At 40.7% G+C, this 17965-nt stretch overlaps 1 protein-coding gene across 5 annotated transcripts in view; it reads left to right on the top strand.

Moving 5' to 3' along the window:
• LOC128657077 (gastrula zinc finger protein XlCGF17.1) overlaps positions 1 to 17965 on the top strand; it is a 232972-nt gene that overhangs the window by 165273 nt on the left and 49734 nt on the right. For 2 of the 5 annotated variants that reach the window (XM_053711312.1, XM_053711315.1), the window contains exon 4: positions 5281 to 5394. The exons of the other annotated variants lie outside the window; for them this stretch is intronic. In XM_053711312.1, coding sequence (XP_053567287.1) covers positions 5281 to 5394 — 114 coding nt within the window. The remainder of the gene's footprint in view (positions 1 to 5280; positions 5395 to 17965) is intronic. 5 annotated transcript variants of the gene reach the window in all.

Raw genomic sequence — 17965 nt, 5'->3', positions numbered from 1 at the left:
GTCAAACAAACAGAATAAAGGGCTGAATATGGGCTAAAAAACTGGTAGACATTTTTATGGGCTAAATCGATTGCTTTATTTGGGCATATTATTCAGATTTAGGCTGACAATTTGCATTTATAATCTTGGGGAACGTTTATAAAATGGCAGGCACTGTGTTAGACACCTTTTCCAGTCAGGGGGCCTTTCTAGTTATAGACTGAGCCTCATTTTCGCGCCATTACTGCGCAGTTGTTTTTTGAGAGCAGGGCATGCAGATGCATGTGTGAGGATCTAAAAATCACTGGAAAAGCTTCTAGAAGGCGTCTCGTCAGAACTTCAAGGTTCCTTGCTACGGGTCCAGATCCAGGGATCCCAAGGCGACTCTAGTAGATGCACTAGTAGCACCTTGGACCTTCAACCTAGCTTATGTATTTCCACCATTTCCTCTCATTCCCAGGCTGGTAGCCAGGATCAATCAGGAGAGGGACTCGGTGATCTTGATAGCTCCTGCGTGGCCACGCAGGACTTGGTATGCAGACCTGGTGAATATGTCATCGGCTCCACCATGGAAGCTACCTTTGAGACAGGACCTTCTTGTTCAGGGTCCATTCGAACATCCAAATCTGGTCTCCCTCCAGCTGACGGCTTGAAGATTGAACGCTTGATTCTATCGAAGCGGGGGTTTTCAGATTCTGTTATAGATACTCTGGTTCAGGCCAGAAAACCTGTAACTAGAAAAATTTACCATAAAATATGGAAAAAATATATCTGTTGGTGTGAATCCAAAGGATTCCCATGGAATAAGATAAAAATTCCTAAGATTCTCTCCTTTCTACAAGAAGGTTTGGAGAAAGGATTATCTGCAAGTTCTCTAAAGGGACAGATCTCTGCTTTATCTGTCTTACTACACAAAAGACTGGCAGCTGTGCCAGATGTTCAAGCATTTGTTCAGGCTCTGGTTAGGATCAAGCCTGTTTACAGACCTTTGACTCCTCCCTGGAGTCTAAATCTAGTTCTTTCAGTTCTTCAAGGGGTTCCGTTTGAACCTTTACATTCCATAGATATTAAGTTACTATCTTGGAAAGTTTTGTTTTTAGTTGCAATTTCTTCTGCTAGAAGAGTTTCAGAGTTATCTGCTCTGCAGTGTTCTCCGCCCTATCTGGTGTTCCATGCAGATAAGGTGGTTTTGCGTACTAAGCCTGGTTTTCTTCCTAAAGTTGTTTCTAACAAAAATATTAACCAGGAGATAGTTGTACCTTCTTTGTGTCCGAATCCAGTTTCAAAGAAGGAACGTTTGTTACACAATTTGGACGTTGTCCGTGCTCTAAAATTCTATTTAGAGGCTACTAAAGATTTCAGACAAACATCTTCCTTGTTTGTTGTTTATTCTGGTAAAAGGAGAGGTCAAAAAGCGACTTCTACCTCTCTTTCCTTTTGGCTTAAAAGCATCATCCGATTGGCTTATGAGACTGCCGGACGGCAGCCTCCTGAAAGAATCACAGCTCACTCCACTAGGGCTGTGGCTTCCACATGGGCCTTCAAGAACGAGGCTTCTGTTGACCAGATATGTAAGGCAGCGACTTGGTCTTCACTGCACACTTTTGCCAAATTTTACAAATTTGATACTTTTGCTTCTTCGGAGGCTATTTTTGGGAGAAAGGTTTTGCAAGCTGTGGTGCCTTCCGTTTAGGTAACCTGATTTGCTCCCTCCCTTCATCCGTGTCCTAAAGCTTTGGTATTGGTTCCCACAAGTAAGGATGACGCCGTGGACCGGACACACCAATGTTGGAGAAAACAGAATTTATGCTTACCTAATAAATTACTTTCTCCAACGGTGTGTCCGGTCCACGGCCCGCTCTGGTTTTTTTAATCAGGTCTGATGAATTATTTTCTCTAACTACAGTCACCACGGTACCATATGGTTTCTCCTATATATATTTCCTCCTGTCCGTCGGTCGAATGACTGGGGTGGGCGGAGCCTAGGAGGGACTATATGGCCAGCTTTGCTGGGACTCTTTGCCATTTCCTGTTGGGGAAGAGAATATCCCACAAGTAAGGATGACGCCGTGGACCGGACACACCGTTGGAGAAAGTAATTTATCAGGTAAGCATAAATTCTGTTTTTATTCAGAACTATTAATTGTCCCAAAGAGAAAAAATCTTTTTGATTTGTCATGTAAGAGTACCATCTTTCAGAATGGTGATTATAAGGTCTATTCTGCCTTTTGTTCAGCAAGGGCATTATTTGCCCACAATAGACTTACAGGATGCATATCTTCATATTCTGTTTCATTCAGATTATTTTCATTTTCTGAGATTCTCTTTTTTAGACAAGCATTACCAATTTGTTGCTCTTCCTTTCTGGCCTAGCGACAGCTCTAGGAATCTTTTTCAAAGGTTCTCGGTGTTTCCTTATTTGGATGATATTTTGGTACTTGCTCAGTCTTTTCGTTCTGCAGAATCTCATACGATTCAACTTCTGTTGTTTCTTCAAGACATGGTTGGAGGATCATTTTACTAAAAAAGTTCCTTGATTACTCAAACAAGGGTCACCTTTTTTAGGTTTCCAGATAGATTGTGTCAATGTCTTTGTCTCTAACAGACAAGAGACAATTTATATTGGGTTCAGCTTGTTGGAACCTTCAGTCTCTATTATTTCCTTCAGTAGCTATATGCATGGAAGTTTTAGGTCTCATGACTGCAGCATCGGACTCGATTCCCTTTGCTCGTTTTCGTATAAGACCTCTCCAGTTTTTAATGCTGAATTAATGGTGCAGGGATTATTCTGGGATTTTACATTTAATATCCTTGAATCCCAATACTCATCTATCTCTGACTTGGTGGTTAGATCACCATCGTATAGTTCTACGGGTCTCTTTGGTTCATTCAACCTGGACCGTGATCACAACAGATGCAAGTCTTTTAGGTTGGGAAGCTGTCTGGGGATCTATGACAGCACAAGGGGTTTGGAAATCTCAAGAGGCGAGATTACCAATCAATATTTTGGAACTCTGTGCGATTCTCAGAGCTCTTCAGTTTTGGCTTCTATTGAAGAGAGAGACGTTTATTGGTTTTCAGACAGACAATGTCACAACTGTGGCGTATGTCAATCATCAGGATGGGACTTACAGTCCTCAGGCTATGAAAGAAGTATCTCGGATACTTGCTTGGGCAGAATCCAGCTTCTGTCTAATTTATGCGGTCCATATCCAGGTATAGACAGTTGGGAAGTGGATTATCTCAGTCGTCAAGCTTTACATCCGGGAGAGTGGTCTCTTCACCCAGATGTGTTTTTTTCAAATTGTTCAGATGCGGGGGCTTCCAGAAATAGATCTGATGGCATCTCATCTAAACAAGAAATTTCCCAGGTACCTATCCAGGTCCAGGGATCCTTAGGCGGAAGCAGTGGATGCATTGACACTTCCTTGGCGTTTTCAACCTGCCTATATTTTTCTAGTTCTTCTTCCAATAGTGATTTTCAAAATCATCATGGAGCAATCGTTTGTGCTGCTGGTGGCTCCAGCATGGCCGCACAGGTTTTGGTATATGGTTCTTGTTCGGATGTCCAGTTGCCAACCTTGGCCACTTCCATTAAGGCCAGACCTTATATCTCAAGGTTCGTTTTTCCATCAGGATCTCAAATCATTAAATTTGATGGTATGGAAATTGAACGCTTAGTGCTTAGTCATAGAGGTTTCTCTGACTCAGTGATTATTACCATGTTGCAGGCTCATAAATCTGTGTCTAGAAAGATTTATTATCGAGTTTGGAAGACTTACATCTCATGGTGCTCTTCTCATAAATTCTCTTGGCATTTTTTTAGAATTCCTAGAATTTTTCAGTTTCTTCAGGATGGTTTAGATAAGGGTTTGTCTGCAAGTTCTTTGACAGGACAAATCTCTGCTCTTTCTGTTCTGTTTCACAGAAAAATTGCTAAACCTGATATTCATTGTTTTGTTCAGGCTTTGGTTCATATCAAGCCTGTCATTAAATCAATTTCTCCTCCTTGGAGTCTTAATTTGGTTTTGAAGGCTTTACAGGCTCCTCTGTTTGAGCCTATGCATTCTCTGGACATTAAATTATTTTCTTGGAAAGTATTGTTCCTTTTGGCCATTTCTTCTGCTAGAAGAGTTTTCTGAATTATCTGCTCTTTCTTGTGAGTTTCCTTTTCTCATTTTTCATCAGAATAAGGCGGTTTTACGGACTTCATTTACATTTTTACCTAAAGTTGTGAATTCCAACAACATTAGTAGAGAAATTGTTGTCCCTTCGTTGTGTCCTAATCCTAAGAATTCTCTGGAGAGATCTTTACATTCTTTGGATGTGGTAAGAGCTTTGAAATATTATGTTGAAGCTACTATTTATCTTTTCTGGTTCTAGGAAAGGTCAGAAGGCTTCTGCCGTTTCTTTGGCATCTTGGTTAAATCTTTTGATTCATCATGCTTATTTGGTGTCGGGTAAATCCCCGCCTCAGAGGATTACGGCTCATTCTACTAGGTCAGTTTCTACTTCCTGGGCTTTTAAGAATGAAGCTTCTGTTGTTCAGATTTGCAAAGCAGCAACTTGGTCTTCTTTGCATACTTTTACTAAATTCGACCATTTTGATGTTTTCTCTTTTTCAGAATCAGTTTTTGGTAGAAAAGTACTTCAGGCAGCTGTTTCAGTTTGATTCTTCTGCTTATAATTTCAGTTTTTTTCATTATAAGATTAAAACTTTTGATTTGGGTTGTGGTTTAATTTTTCAGCGGAATTGGCTGTCTTTATTTTTATCCCTCCCTCTCTAGTGACTCTTGCGTGGAGTTCCACATCTTGGGTATTTGCTATCCCATACTTCACTAGCTCATGGACTCTTGCCAATTACATGAAAGAAAACATAATTTATGTAAGAACTTACCTGATAAATTCATTTCTTTCATATTGGCAAGAGTCCATGAGACCCACCCTTTTTATGGTGGTTATGATTTTTTTTTTTTTGTATAAAGCACAATTATTCCAATTCCTTGTTGATGCTTTTGCTCCTTTCTTATCACCCCACTTCTTGGCTATTCTTTAAACTGAATTGTGGATGTGGTGGGGGGTGTATTTATAGGCATTTTGAGGTTTGGGAATCTTTGCCCCTCCTGGTAGGAATGTATATCCCATATGTCACTAGCACATGGACTCTTGCCAATATGAAAGAAATTAATTTATCAGGTAAATTCTTACATAAATTATGTTTATATAATGAGAGACAAATTGATACATCCCACGAGTACTACTAACAACTTACACATATGCATGTATATTTTTATTGTACAGGCCATATGGATGTAATGCCTTCAGATGGCTCAGAATTTGAGCACGGAGGAGAACCGTATGTGTGTAATCAGGTGAAGACTGAGGAGGATGAAGTAACTATAAATACGGCTACAGGTGATTTGCGCTAATTAACACATTACCCTCAAATATCCACAGGATATAGCGCAGGTCTTGCCTCCAGCATGCAGTCCTAGCACAGCTTCGCCAGCGAAGTTGCGCTAATTAAACCCAAAATGACCACAGATGTACAGGTTATGTCTGTCATTAAGGGGTTAAAGTGACATTATACACTAGATTTTATTTGCATAAATGTTTTGTAGATGATCTTTTTATATATCCTTTACAGATTTTTTTTTTTGGGGGGGGGGGGGGGGGTTTAATGTATAGTTTTGCTTATTTTTTAATAACATTGCTCTGATTTTTTTAGACTCCTAACCAAGCCCCAAAGTTTTAGGAGAATACTGATGTATACCTACTCCAGTTTGCTCCTATTTGTGTAAAGAGTATTTTCATATCCAGGGGAGGGGGTGTCTGATTTTTCCCACTTGCAGTGGGAGTTCCAGCTACCTTTTTAACAGAGCTAAACTGAGAGCTTCTAAATAAGTCTTTTAAACGGTTTTATACTGGATTTTTAGATCGGTATCTGTGCATATTATTCTTTATAGCAGTGCCTATTACATGCAGTTATATGAGTAGCTCAGGTTTATATCATTTTGTCTCATGTAAATAACAGTTATATTTATCAGATGGTTACACAGCAGACACAGGTTAGTGAGTAGCTCAGGTTTATATCATTTTGTCTCATGTAAATAACAGTTATATTTATCAGATGGTTACACAGCAGACACAGGTTAGTGAGTAGCTCAGGTTTATATCATTTTGTCTCATGTAAATAACAGTTATATTTATCACATGGTTACACAGCAGACACAGGTTAGTGATTAGCTCAGGTTTATATCATTTTGTGTCGTGTAAATAAGTTATATTTATCAGTTGGTTACACAGCAGACACAGGTTAGTGAGTAGCTTAGGTTTATATCATTTTGTCTCATGTAAATAAGTTATATTTATCACATGGTTACACAGCAGATACAGGTTAGTGATTAGCTCAGGTTTATATCATTTTGTGTCATGTAAATAAGTTATATTTATCAGATGGTTACACAGCAGACACATGTTAGTAAGTAGCTCAGGTTTATATCATTTTATCTCGTGTAAATAACAGTTATATTTATCAGATGGTTACACAGCAGATACAGGTTACTGACTAGCTCAGGTTTATATAATTTAGTCTCATGTAAATAACCGTTATATTTATCAGATGGTTACACATCAGACACATGTTAGTTAGTAGCTCAGGTTTATATCATTTTGTGTCATGTAAATAACAGTTATATTTATCAGATGGTTACGCAGCAGACACAGGTTAGTGAGTAGCTCAGGTTTATAGAATTTTGTCTCATGTAAATAAGTTATATTTATCAGATGGTTACACAGCAGACACAGGTTAGTGAGTAGCTCAGGTTTATATCATTTTGTCTCATGTAAATAACAGTTATATTTATCAGATGGTTACACAGCAGACACAGGTTAGTGAGTAGCTCAGGTTTATATCATTTTGTGTCATGTAAATAACAGTTATATTTATCAGATGGTTACGCAGCAGACACAGGTTAGTGAGTAGCTCAGGTTTATAGAATTTTGTCTCATGTAAATAACAGTTATATTTATCAGATGGTTACACAGCAGACACAGGTTAGTGAGTAGCTCAGGTTTATATCATTTTGTCTCATGTAAATAACAGTTATATTTATCAGATGGTTACACAGCAGACACATGTTAGTTAGTAGCTCAGGTTTATATCATTTTGTGTCATGTAAATAACAGTTATATTTATCAGATGGTTACGCAGCAGACACAGGTTAGTGAGTAGCTCAGGTTTATATAATTTTGTGTCATGTAAATAAGTTACATTTATCAGATGGTTACACAGCAGACACATTAGTGAGTAGCTCAGGTTTATATCATTTTGTGTCATGTAAATAAGTTTTATATTTATCCGACGGTTACACAGCAGACACATGTTAGTGAGTAGCTCAGGTTTATATCATTTTGTGTCATGTAAATAAGTTTTATATTTATCAGATGGTTACACAGCAGACACATGTTAGTTAGTAGCTCAGGTTTCTCTTGTTAAGTGTATCCAGTCCACGGATCATCCATTACTTATGGGATATTAACTCCTCCCCAACAGGAAGTGCAAGAGGATTCACCCAGCAGAGCTGCTATATAGCTCCTCCCCTAACTGCCATTACCAGTCATTCTCTGGCACCCAACGAATAGATAGGATGTGTGAGAGGACTGTGGTTATTATACTTAGTTTCATATCTTCAATCAAAAGTTTGTTATTTTATAATAGCACCGGAGTGTGTTATTCCTTCTCTGGTAGAATTTGAAGAAGAATCTACCTGAGTTTTTCTATGATTTTAGCCGGAGTAGTTAAGATCATATTGCTGTTTCTCGGCCATCTGAGGAGAGGTAAACTTCAGATCAGGGGACAGCGGGCAGATTAATCTGCAAAGAGGTATGTAGCAGCTTATTATTTTCTGACAATGGAATTGATGAGAAAATTCTGCCATACCGATATAATGTAAACTCAGCCTTAAATGCAGTAGCAGCAACTGGTATCAGGCTGTCATGTATGTATATTTTACACTTCAGTATTCTGGGGAATGGCACTTCACTGGAATTATACTGTATGCATAAAACTTTAGCCTAATTTGCAGGGACTAGCAACAGGCTTTTTAATAACACTCAATTTATTAATGTTAAACGTTTTTTGCTGGCATGTAAAATCGTTTAATTTTCTGAGGTACTGGGTGAAAAAATGTTTTGGGCACTATTTTTTCCACTTGGCAGTCGTTTTATTTAATTTATGACAGTTTACTGATCTCTCTCACTGTTATGTGTGAGGGGGAGGGTGCTTTTGCTACGCATCAAAAAATTCAGTCAGAAGTTTATTGTCTTCCCTGCATGATCCGGTTCATCTCTACAGAACTCAGGGGTCTTCAAAACTTGTTTTGAGGGAGGTAATCACTCACAGAAGAGCTGTGAGATTGTAGTTGACTGTGATAAAAAAACGTTTATTTCTGTATTTTTTTTTTTTTTTTTCTGCTATAACTTTTCAGTTTATTAATTTTCAACTGTCATAACTTTTTCTGTGCTTCTTATAGGCACAGTACGTTTTCATATTATAGTAAATTACTTGAAAAGTATTTCCAAGTTGCTAGTTTATTTGCTAGTGTGTTAAACATGTCTGATTCAGAGGAAGATATCTGTGCTATATGTGCTAAAGCCAAAGTGGAGCCCAATAGAAATTTATGTACTAACTGTATTGATGCTACTTTAAATTAAAGTCAATCTGTACAAATTGAACATATTTCACCAAACAACGAGGGGAGAGTTATGCCGACTAACTCGCCTCACGTGTCAGTACCTGCATCTCCCGCTCGGGAGGTGCATGATATTGTAGCGCCGAGTACATCTGGGCGGCCATTACAAATCACATTACAGGATATGGCTACTGTTATGACTGAAGTTTTGGCTAAATTACCAGAACTAAGAGGTAAGCGTGATCACTCTGGGGTGAGAACAGAGTGCGCTGATAATATTAGGGCCATGTCAGACACTGCGTCACAATTTGCAGAACATGAGGACGGGGAGCTTCATTCTGCGGGTGACGGTTCTGATCCAAACAAACTGGATTCAGATATTTCAAATTTTAAATTTAAGCTGGAAAACCTCCGTGTATTACTAGGGGAGGTGTTAGCGGCTCTGAATGATTGTAACACAGTTGCAATACCAGAGAAAATGTGTAGGTTGGATAAATATTTTGCGGTACCGGCGAGTACTGACGTTTTTCCTATACCTAAGAGACTTACTGAAATTGTTACTAAGGAGTGGGATAGACCTGGTGTGCCGTTCTCACCCCCTCCGATATTTAGAAAGATGTTTCCAATAGACGCCACCACACGGGACTTATGGCAAACGGTCCCTAAGGTGGAGGGAGCAGTTTCTACTTTAGCTAAGCGTACCACTATCCCGGTGGAGGATAGCTGTGCCTTTTCAGATCCAATGGATAAAAAGTTAGAGGGTTACCTTAAGAAAATGTTTGTTCAACAAGGTTTTATATTGCAACCTCTTGCATGCATTGCGCCTGTCACGGCTGCAGCAGCATTTTGGTTTGAGTCTCTGGAAGAGACACTTGAATCAGCTCCATTAGATGAGATTACACACAAGCTTAAAGCCCTTAAGTTAGCTAACTCATTTATTTCAGATGCCGTAGTACATTTAACTAAACTTACGGCTAAGAATTCCGGATTCGCCATTCAGGCACGCAGAGCACTGTGGCTTAAATCCTGGTCAGCTGACATTACTTCTAAATCTAAATTGCTTAATATACCTTTCAAAGGGCAGACCTTATTCGGGCCCGGGTTGAAAGAAATTATCGCTGACATTACAGGAGGTAAAGGCCATGCTCTGCCTCAAGACAGAGCCAAACCTAAGGCTAGACAGTCAATTTTCGTTCCTTTCGTAATTTCAAAGCAGGAGCAGCATCAACTTCCTCTGCACCAAAACAGGAAGGAGCTGTTGCTCGCTACAGACAAGGCTGGAGACCTAACCAGTCCTGGAACAAGGGCAAGCAGGCCAGGAAACCTGCTGCTGCCCCTAAGACAGCATGAATCGAGGGCCCCCGATCCGGGAACGGATCTAGTGGGGGGCAGACTTTCTCTCTTCGCCCAGGCTTGGGCAAGAGATGTCCAGGATCCCTGGGCGTTAGAGATCATATCTCAGGGATACCTTCTAGACTTCAAATTCTCTCCCCCAAGAGGGAGATTTCATCTGTCAAGGTTGTCAACAAACCAAATAAAGAAAGAGGCGTTTCTACGCTGCGTACAAGATCTTTTATTAATGAGAGTGATCCATCCGGTTCCGCGGTCGGAACAAGGACAAGGGTTTTACTCAAATCTGTTTGTGGTTCCCAAAAAAGAGGGAACTTTCAGGCCAATCTTGGATTTAAAGATCCTAAACAAATTCCTAAGAGTTCCATCGTTCAAAATGGAAACTATTCGGACAATTTTACCCATGATCCAAAAGGGTCAGTACATGACCACAGTGGATTTAAAGGATGCTTACCTTCACATACCGATTCACAAAGATCATTACCGGTATCTAAGGTTTGCCTTTCTAGACAGGCATTACCAGTTTGTAGCTCTTCCATTCGGATTGGCTACGGCTCCGAGAATCTTCACAAAGGTTCTGGGTGCTCTTCTGGCGGTACTAAGACCGCGAGGAATTGCGGTAGCTCCGTACCTAGACGACATTCTGATACAAGCTTCAAGCTTTCAAACTGCCAAGTCTCATACAGAGTTAGTACTGGCATTTCTAAGGTCGCATGGATGGAAGGTGAACGAAAAGAAGAGTTCTCTCTTTCCACTCACAAGAGTTCCCTTCTTGGGGACTCTTATAGATTCTGTAGAAATGAAGATTTACCTGACAGAAGACAGGTTAACAAAGCTTCAAAATGCATGCCGTGTCCTTCATTCCATTCAACACCCGTCAGTAGCTCAATGCATGGAGGTGATCGGCTTAATGGTAGCAGCAATGGACATAGTACCCTTTGCACGTCTACATCTCAGACCGCTGCAATTGTGCATGCTAAGTCAGTAGAATGGGGATTACTCAGATTTGTCCCCTACTCTGAATCTGGATCAAGAGACCAGAAATTCTCTTCTATGGTGGCTTTCTCGGCCACATCTGTCCAGGGGGATGCCATTCAGCAGGCCGGACTGGACAATTGTAACAACAGACGCCAGCCTACTAGGTTGGGGCGCTGTCTGGAATTCTCTGAAGGCTCAGGGACAATGGAATCAGGAGGATTAATAAATATTCTGGAATTGAGAGCAGTTCTCAATGCCCTTCTGGCTTGGCCCCAGTTAACAACTCGGGGGTTCATCAGGTTTCAGTCGGACAACATCACGACTGTAGCTTACATCAACCATCAGGGAGGGACAAGAAGCTCCCTAGCAATGATGGAAGTATCAAAGATAATTCGCTGGGCAGAGTCTCACTCTTGCCACCTGTCAGCAATCCACATCCCGGGAGTGGAGAACTGGGAGGCGGATTTCTTAAGTCGTCAGACTTTTCATCCGGGGGAGTGGGAACTTCATCCGGAGGTCTTTGCCCAAATACTTTGACGTTGGGGCAAACCAGAGATAGATCTCATGGCGTCTCGACAGAACGCCAAGCTTCCTCGTTACGGGTCCAGATCCAGGGATCCGGGAGCGGTTCTGATAGATGCTTTGACAGCACCTTGGATCTTCGGGATGGCTTATGTGTTTCCACCCTTCCCGATGCTTCCTCGATTGATTGCCAGAATCAAACAGGAGAGAGCATCAGTGATTCTAATAGCGCCTGCATGGCCACGCAGGACTTGGTATGCAGATCTAGTGGACATGTCATCCTGTCCACCTTGGTCGCTACCTCTGAAACAGGACCTTCTGATCCAGGGTCCCTTCAAACATCAAAATCTAATTTCTCTGAAGCTGACTGCTTGGAAATTGAACGCTTGATTTTATCAAAACGTGGTTTTTCTGAGTCAGTTATTGATACCTTAATACAGGCTAGGAAGCCTGTTACCAGAAAGATTTACCATAAGATATGGCGCAAATACTTATATTGGTGCGAATCCAAGAGTTACTCATGGAGTAAGGTTAGGATTCCGAGCATATTGTCTTTCCTACAAGAAGGTTTAGAAAAGGGTTTATCCGCTAGTTCCTTAAAGGGACAGATTTCAGCTCTGTCCATTCTTTTACACAAACGTCTGTCAGAAGTTCCGGACGTTCAAGCTTTTTGTCAGGCTTTAGCTAGGATCAAGCCTGTGTTTAAAACTGTTGCTCCACCATGGAGTTTGAACTTAGTTCTTAATGTTTTACAGGGGGTTCCGTTTGAACCCCTTCATTCCATTGATATCAAGTTGTTATCTTGGAAAGTTCTGTTTTTAATCGCGATTTCCTCGGCTCGAAGAGTCTCTGAGTTATCAGCCTTACATTGTGATTCTCCTTATCTGATTTTTCATTCAGACAAGGTAGTTCTGCGTACTAAACCTGGGTTCCTACCTAAGGTGGTCACTAACAGGAATATCAATCAAGAGATTGTGGTTCCATCTTTGTGTCCTAATCCTTCTTCGAAAAAGGAACGTCTGCTACACAATCTAGATGTAGTCCGTGCCCTGAAATTTTATCTACAGGCAACTAAGGATTTTCGACAAACGTCTTCCCTGTTTGTCGTTTATTCTGGTCAGAGGAGAGGTCAAAAAGCTTCGGCTACCTCTCTCTCCTTTTGGCTTCGTAGCATAATACGGTTAGCCTATGAGACTGCTGGACAGCAGCCTCCTGAAAGAATTACAGCACATTCTACTAGAGCTGTGGCTTCCACTTGGGCCTTTAAGAATGAGGCTTCTGTTGAACAGATTTGCAAGGCTGCAACTTGGTCTTCTCTTCATACTTTTTCCAAATTTTACAAATTTGACACTTTTGCTTCTTCGGAGGCTGTTTTTGGGAGAAAGGTTCTTCAGGCAGTGGTTCCTTCCGTATAAAGAGCCTGCCTGTCCCTCCCGTCATCCGTGTACTTTAGCTTTGGTATTGGTATCCCATAAGTAATGGATGATCCGTGGACTGGATACACTTAACAAGAGAAAACATAATTTATGCTTACCTGATAAATTTATTTCTCTTGTAGTGTATCCAGTCCACGGCCCGCCCTGTCACTTTAAGGCAGGTAATTTTTCCATTAAACTACAGTCACCACTGTACCCTATGGTTTTCCTTTCTCTGCATGTTTTCGGTCGAATGACTGGTAATGGCAGTTAGGGGAGGAGCTATATAGCAGCTCTGCTGGGTGAATCCTCTTGCACTTCCTGTTGGGGAGGAGTTAATATCCCATAAGTAATGGATGATCCGTGGACTGGATACACTACAAGAGAAATAAATTTATCAGGTAAGCATAAATTATGTTTTATATCATTTTGTGTCATGTAAATAACAGTTATATTTATCAGATGCTTACGCAGCAGACACAGGTTAGTGAGTAGCTCAGGTTTATATCATTTTGTGTCATGTAAATAAGTTACATTTATCAGATGGTTACACAGCAGACACATTAGTGAGTAGCTCAAGTTTATTGTAAATAAGTTTTATATTTATCCGACGGTTACACAGCAGACACATGTTAGTGAGTAGCTCAGGTTTATATCATTTTGTGTCATGTAAATAAGTTATATTTATCAGATGGTTACACGGCAGACACAATAGTGAGTAGCTCAGGTTTATATCATTTTGTGTCATGTAAATATCAGTTTTATTTATCAGATGGTTACACAGCAGACATAGGTTAGTGAGTAGCTCAGGTTTATATAATTTTGTGTCATGTAAATAAGTTATATTTATCAGATGGTTACACAGCAGACACGTTAGTGAGTAGCTCAGGTTTATATCATTTTGTGTCATGTAAATAACAGTTATATTTATCAGACGGTTACACAACAGACACAGGTTAGTGAGTAGCTCAGGTTTATATCATTTTGTCTCATGTAAATAACAGTTATATTTATCAGATGGTTACACAGCAGACACAGGTTAGTTAGTAGCTCAGGTTTATACCATTTTGTGTCATATAAATAAGTTATATTTATCAGATGGTTACACAGCAGGCACATGTTAGTGAGTAGCTCAGGTTTATATCATGTTGTGTCATATAAATAAGTTATATTTATCAGATGGTTACACAGCAGGCACATGTTAGTGAGTAGCTCAGGTTTATATCATTTTGTGTCATATAAATAAGTTATATTTATCACATGGTTACACAGCAGGCACATGTTAGTGAGTAGCTCAGGTTTATATCATTTTGTGTCATGTAAATAAGTTATATTTCTCTAGTAAGGTGTATCCAGTCCACGGATCATCCATTACTTATGGGATATTCTTATAAGTTAGTTTATTAACTTCAATCAAAAGTTTGTTATTTTAAATAGTACCGGAGTTGTGCTATTTTTTCTCAGGCAGAGATAGAAGAAGAATTTGCCTGAGTTTTCTATGATCTTAGCAGGTTGTAACTAAGATCCATTGCTGTTCTCACACATGTCTGAGGAGTGAGGTAACTTCAGAGGGAGAATGGCGTGCAGTTTATTCTGCTATCAGGTATGTGCAGTTATGATTTTTTCTAGAATTGGAAATGCTAGAAAATGCTGCTGATTCCTGATAAATGTAAGTTAAGCCTGAATACAGTGATTTAATAACGACTGGTATCATGCTTACTCTCAGGGGTAATACCCTTATAAATATGCTATATAAAACGTTTGCTGGCATGTTTAATCGTTTTTTATATATGCTTGGTGATAAAACTTATTGGGGCCTAATTTTTTCCACATGGCTGGCTGTATTTTTGCCTAGAAACAGTTTCCTGAGGCTTTCCACTGTTGTAATATGAGTGGGAGGGGCATATTTTAGCGCTTTTTTGCGCAGTTAAAATTACAGACTGAGACATCCAGTTTTCCTCAGGAGTCCCCTGAATGCTACAGGACATCTCCAAAGAGCCTAAAATCGTTTATTGGGGAAGGTAGGAGCCACAGTAAAGCTGTGGCACTTTGCTGGGACTGTTAAAAAACGTCTATGTCGTTTTTTTGATCCGTTTTTTTAACTAAGGGGTTAATCATCCATTTGCAAGTGGGTACAATGCTCTGTTAGCCTATTACATGCACTGTAAAAATTTCGTTTGTGTGACTGCCTTTTTTCACTGTTTTTCAAATTTTGACAAAATTTGTTTCCCTTAAAGGCACAGTACCTTTTTTTTTTATATTGCTTGTTAACTTGAATGAAAGTGTTTTCCAAGCTTGCTAGTCTCATTGCTAGTCTGTATAAACATGTCTGACATAGAGGAAACTCCTTGTTCATTATGTTTAAAGGCCATGGTGGAGCCCCCTCTTAGAATGTGTACCAATTGTACTGACTTCACTCTAAGCAATAAAGATCATATTATGTCTTTAAAAAAAATTATCACCAGAGGAATCTATTGAGGGGGAAGCTATGCCGACTAACTCTCCCCACGTGTCGGATTCTTTGACTCCCGCTCAAGGGACTCACGCTGAAATGGCGCCAAGTACATCAAGGGCACCCATAGCGTTTACTTTACAAGACATGGCGGCAGTCATGGATAATACACTGTCAGCGGTATTAGCCAGACTACCTGAATTTAGAGGTAAGCGAGATAGCTCTGGGGCTAGACTAAATGCAGAGCATACTGACGCTTTAAGAACCATGTCTGATACTGCCTCACAATATGCTGAAGCTGAAGAAGGAGAACTTCAGTCTGTGGGTGATGTTTCTGATTCAGGAAGAATCCCTGATTCTGATATTTCTTCATTTAAATTTAAGCTTGAACACCTCCGCGTATTACTTAAAGAGGTTTTAGCTGCTCTGAATGACTGACACAATTGCAGTGCCAGAGAAATTGTGTAGACTGGATAAATACTATGCAGTGCCGGTATGTACTGATGTTTTTCCAATACCTAAAAGGTTTACAGAAATTATTAATAAGGAATGGGATAGACCAGGTGTGCCGTTCTCTCCCCCTCCTATTTTTAGAAAAATGTTTCCTATAGACTCCACCACACGGGACTTATGGCAGACAGTCCCTAAGGTGGAGGGAGCAGTTTCTACTTTAGCAAAGCGTACTACTATCCCTGTCGAGGACAGTTGTGCTTTTTCAGATCCAATGGATAAAAAATTAGAAGGTTACCTTAAGAAAATATTTTGTCAACAAGGTTTTATCCTACAGCCCCTTGCATGCATTGCCCCTGTCACTGCTGCTGCGGCGTTCTGGTTTGAGTCTCTGGAAGAGGCCTTACAGGTAGCGACTCCATTGGATGAAATACTTGGCAAACTTAGGGCACTTAAGCTAGCCAATTCTTTTGTCTCTGATGCCATTGTTCATTTGACTAAACTAACGGCTAAGAATTCTGGTTTTGCTATACAGGTGCGCAGAGCGCTATGGCTTAAATCATGGTCAGCTGACGTGACTTCAAAATCTAAGCTACTTAACATTCCCTTCAAGGGGGAGACTTTATTCGGGCCTGGTTTGAAGGAGATTATTGCTGATATCACTGGAAGTAAAGGTCATGCCCTTCCTCAGGACAGGTCCAAATCCAGGGCCAAACAGTCTAATTTTCGTGCCTTTCGAAACTTCAAGGCAGGTGCAGCATCAACCTCCTCTAATGCAAGACAAGAGGGAACTGTTGCTCAGTCCAAAGCGGTCTGGAGGCCAAACCAGACCTGGAACAAAGGTAAGCAGGCTAGAAAACCTGCTGCTGCCTCTAAGACAGCATGAAGGAACGGCCCCCTATCCGGTAACGGATCTATTGGGGGGCAGACTTTCACTCTTTGCCCAGGCGTGGGCAAGAGATGTTCAGGATCCCTGGGCGTTGGAAATTATATCCCAGGGGTATCTTCTGGACTTCAAAGCTTCTCCCCCCATAGGGAGATTTCACCTTTCACAATTATCTGCAAACCAGACAAAGAGAGAGGCACTCTTACACTGTGTAAGAGACCTCCTAGTTATGGGAATGATCCATCCAGTTTCCAAAGAGGAACAGGGACAGGGTTTTTACTCAAATCTGTTTGTGGTTCCCAAGAAAGAGGGAACATTCAGACCAATTTTGGATCTAAAAATCTTAAACAAATTCCTCAGAGTTCCATCATTCAAGATGGAAACTATTCGTACCATCCTACCTATGATCCAGGAGGGTCAATATATGACTACAGTGGATCTAAAGGATGCTTTCCTTCACATTCCGATATACAAAGATCATCATCGGTTTCTCAGGTTTGCCTTTCTTGACAGGCATTACCAGTTTGTAGCTCTTCCCTTTGGATTAGCTACAGCCCCAAGAATCTTCACGAAGGTTCTAGGGTCCCTTCTGGCGGTCCTAAGGCCGCGGGGCATAGCAGTAGCCCCTTATTTAGATGACATCCTGATACAGGCGTCAAACTTCCAAATTGCCAAGTCTCATACAGACATAGTACTGGCTTTTCTGAGGTTGCATGGGTGGAAAGTGAACGAGGAAAAGATTTCTCTATCCCCACTCACAAGAGTTTCCTTTCTAGGGACTCTGATAGATTCTGTAGAAATGAAAATTTACCTGACGGAGTCCAGGTTATCAAAGCTTCTAAATTCCTGCTGGGTTCTTCATTCCATTCCACGCCCTTCGGTGGCTCAGTGTATGGAAGTAATCGGCTTAATGGTAGTGGCAATGGACATAGTGCCGTTTGCACGCTTACATCTCAGACCGCTGCAACTATTCATGCTCAGTCAGTGGAACGGGGATTACACAGATTTGTCTCCTCAACTGAATCTGGACCAAGTGACCAGGGATTCTCTTCTTTGGTGGCTATCTCGGGTCCATCTGTCCAATGGTATGACCTTTCACAGGCCAGATTGGACAATTGTAACAACAGATGCCAGCCTTCTAGGTTGGGGTGCAGTCTGGAACTCCCTGAAGGCTCTCCTTCCAATAAATATTCTGGAACTAAGAGCGATATTCAATGCTCTTCAGGCTTGGCCTCAGTTG

Source organism: Bombina bombina, chromosome 4 (assembly GCF_027579735.1).
Source record: "Bombina bombina isolate aBomBom1 chromosome 4, aBomBom1.pri, whole genome shotgun sequence".
Classification (NCBI taxonomy): Eukaryota; Metazoa; Chordata; class Amphibia; order Anura; family Bombinatoridae; genus Bombina; species Bombina bombina.
The sequence above is the reverse complement of the archived record's forward strand: the minus strand, read 5'-3'. Positions and strand labels throughout refer to the sequence as shown.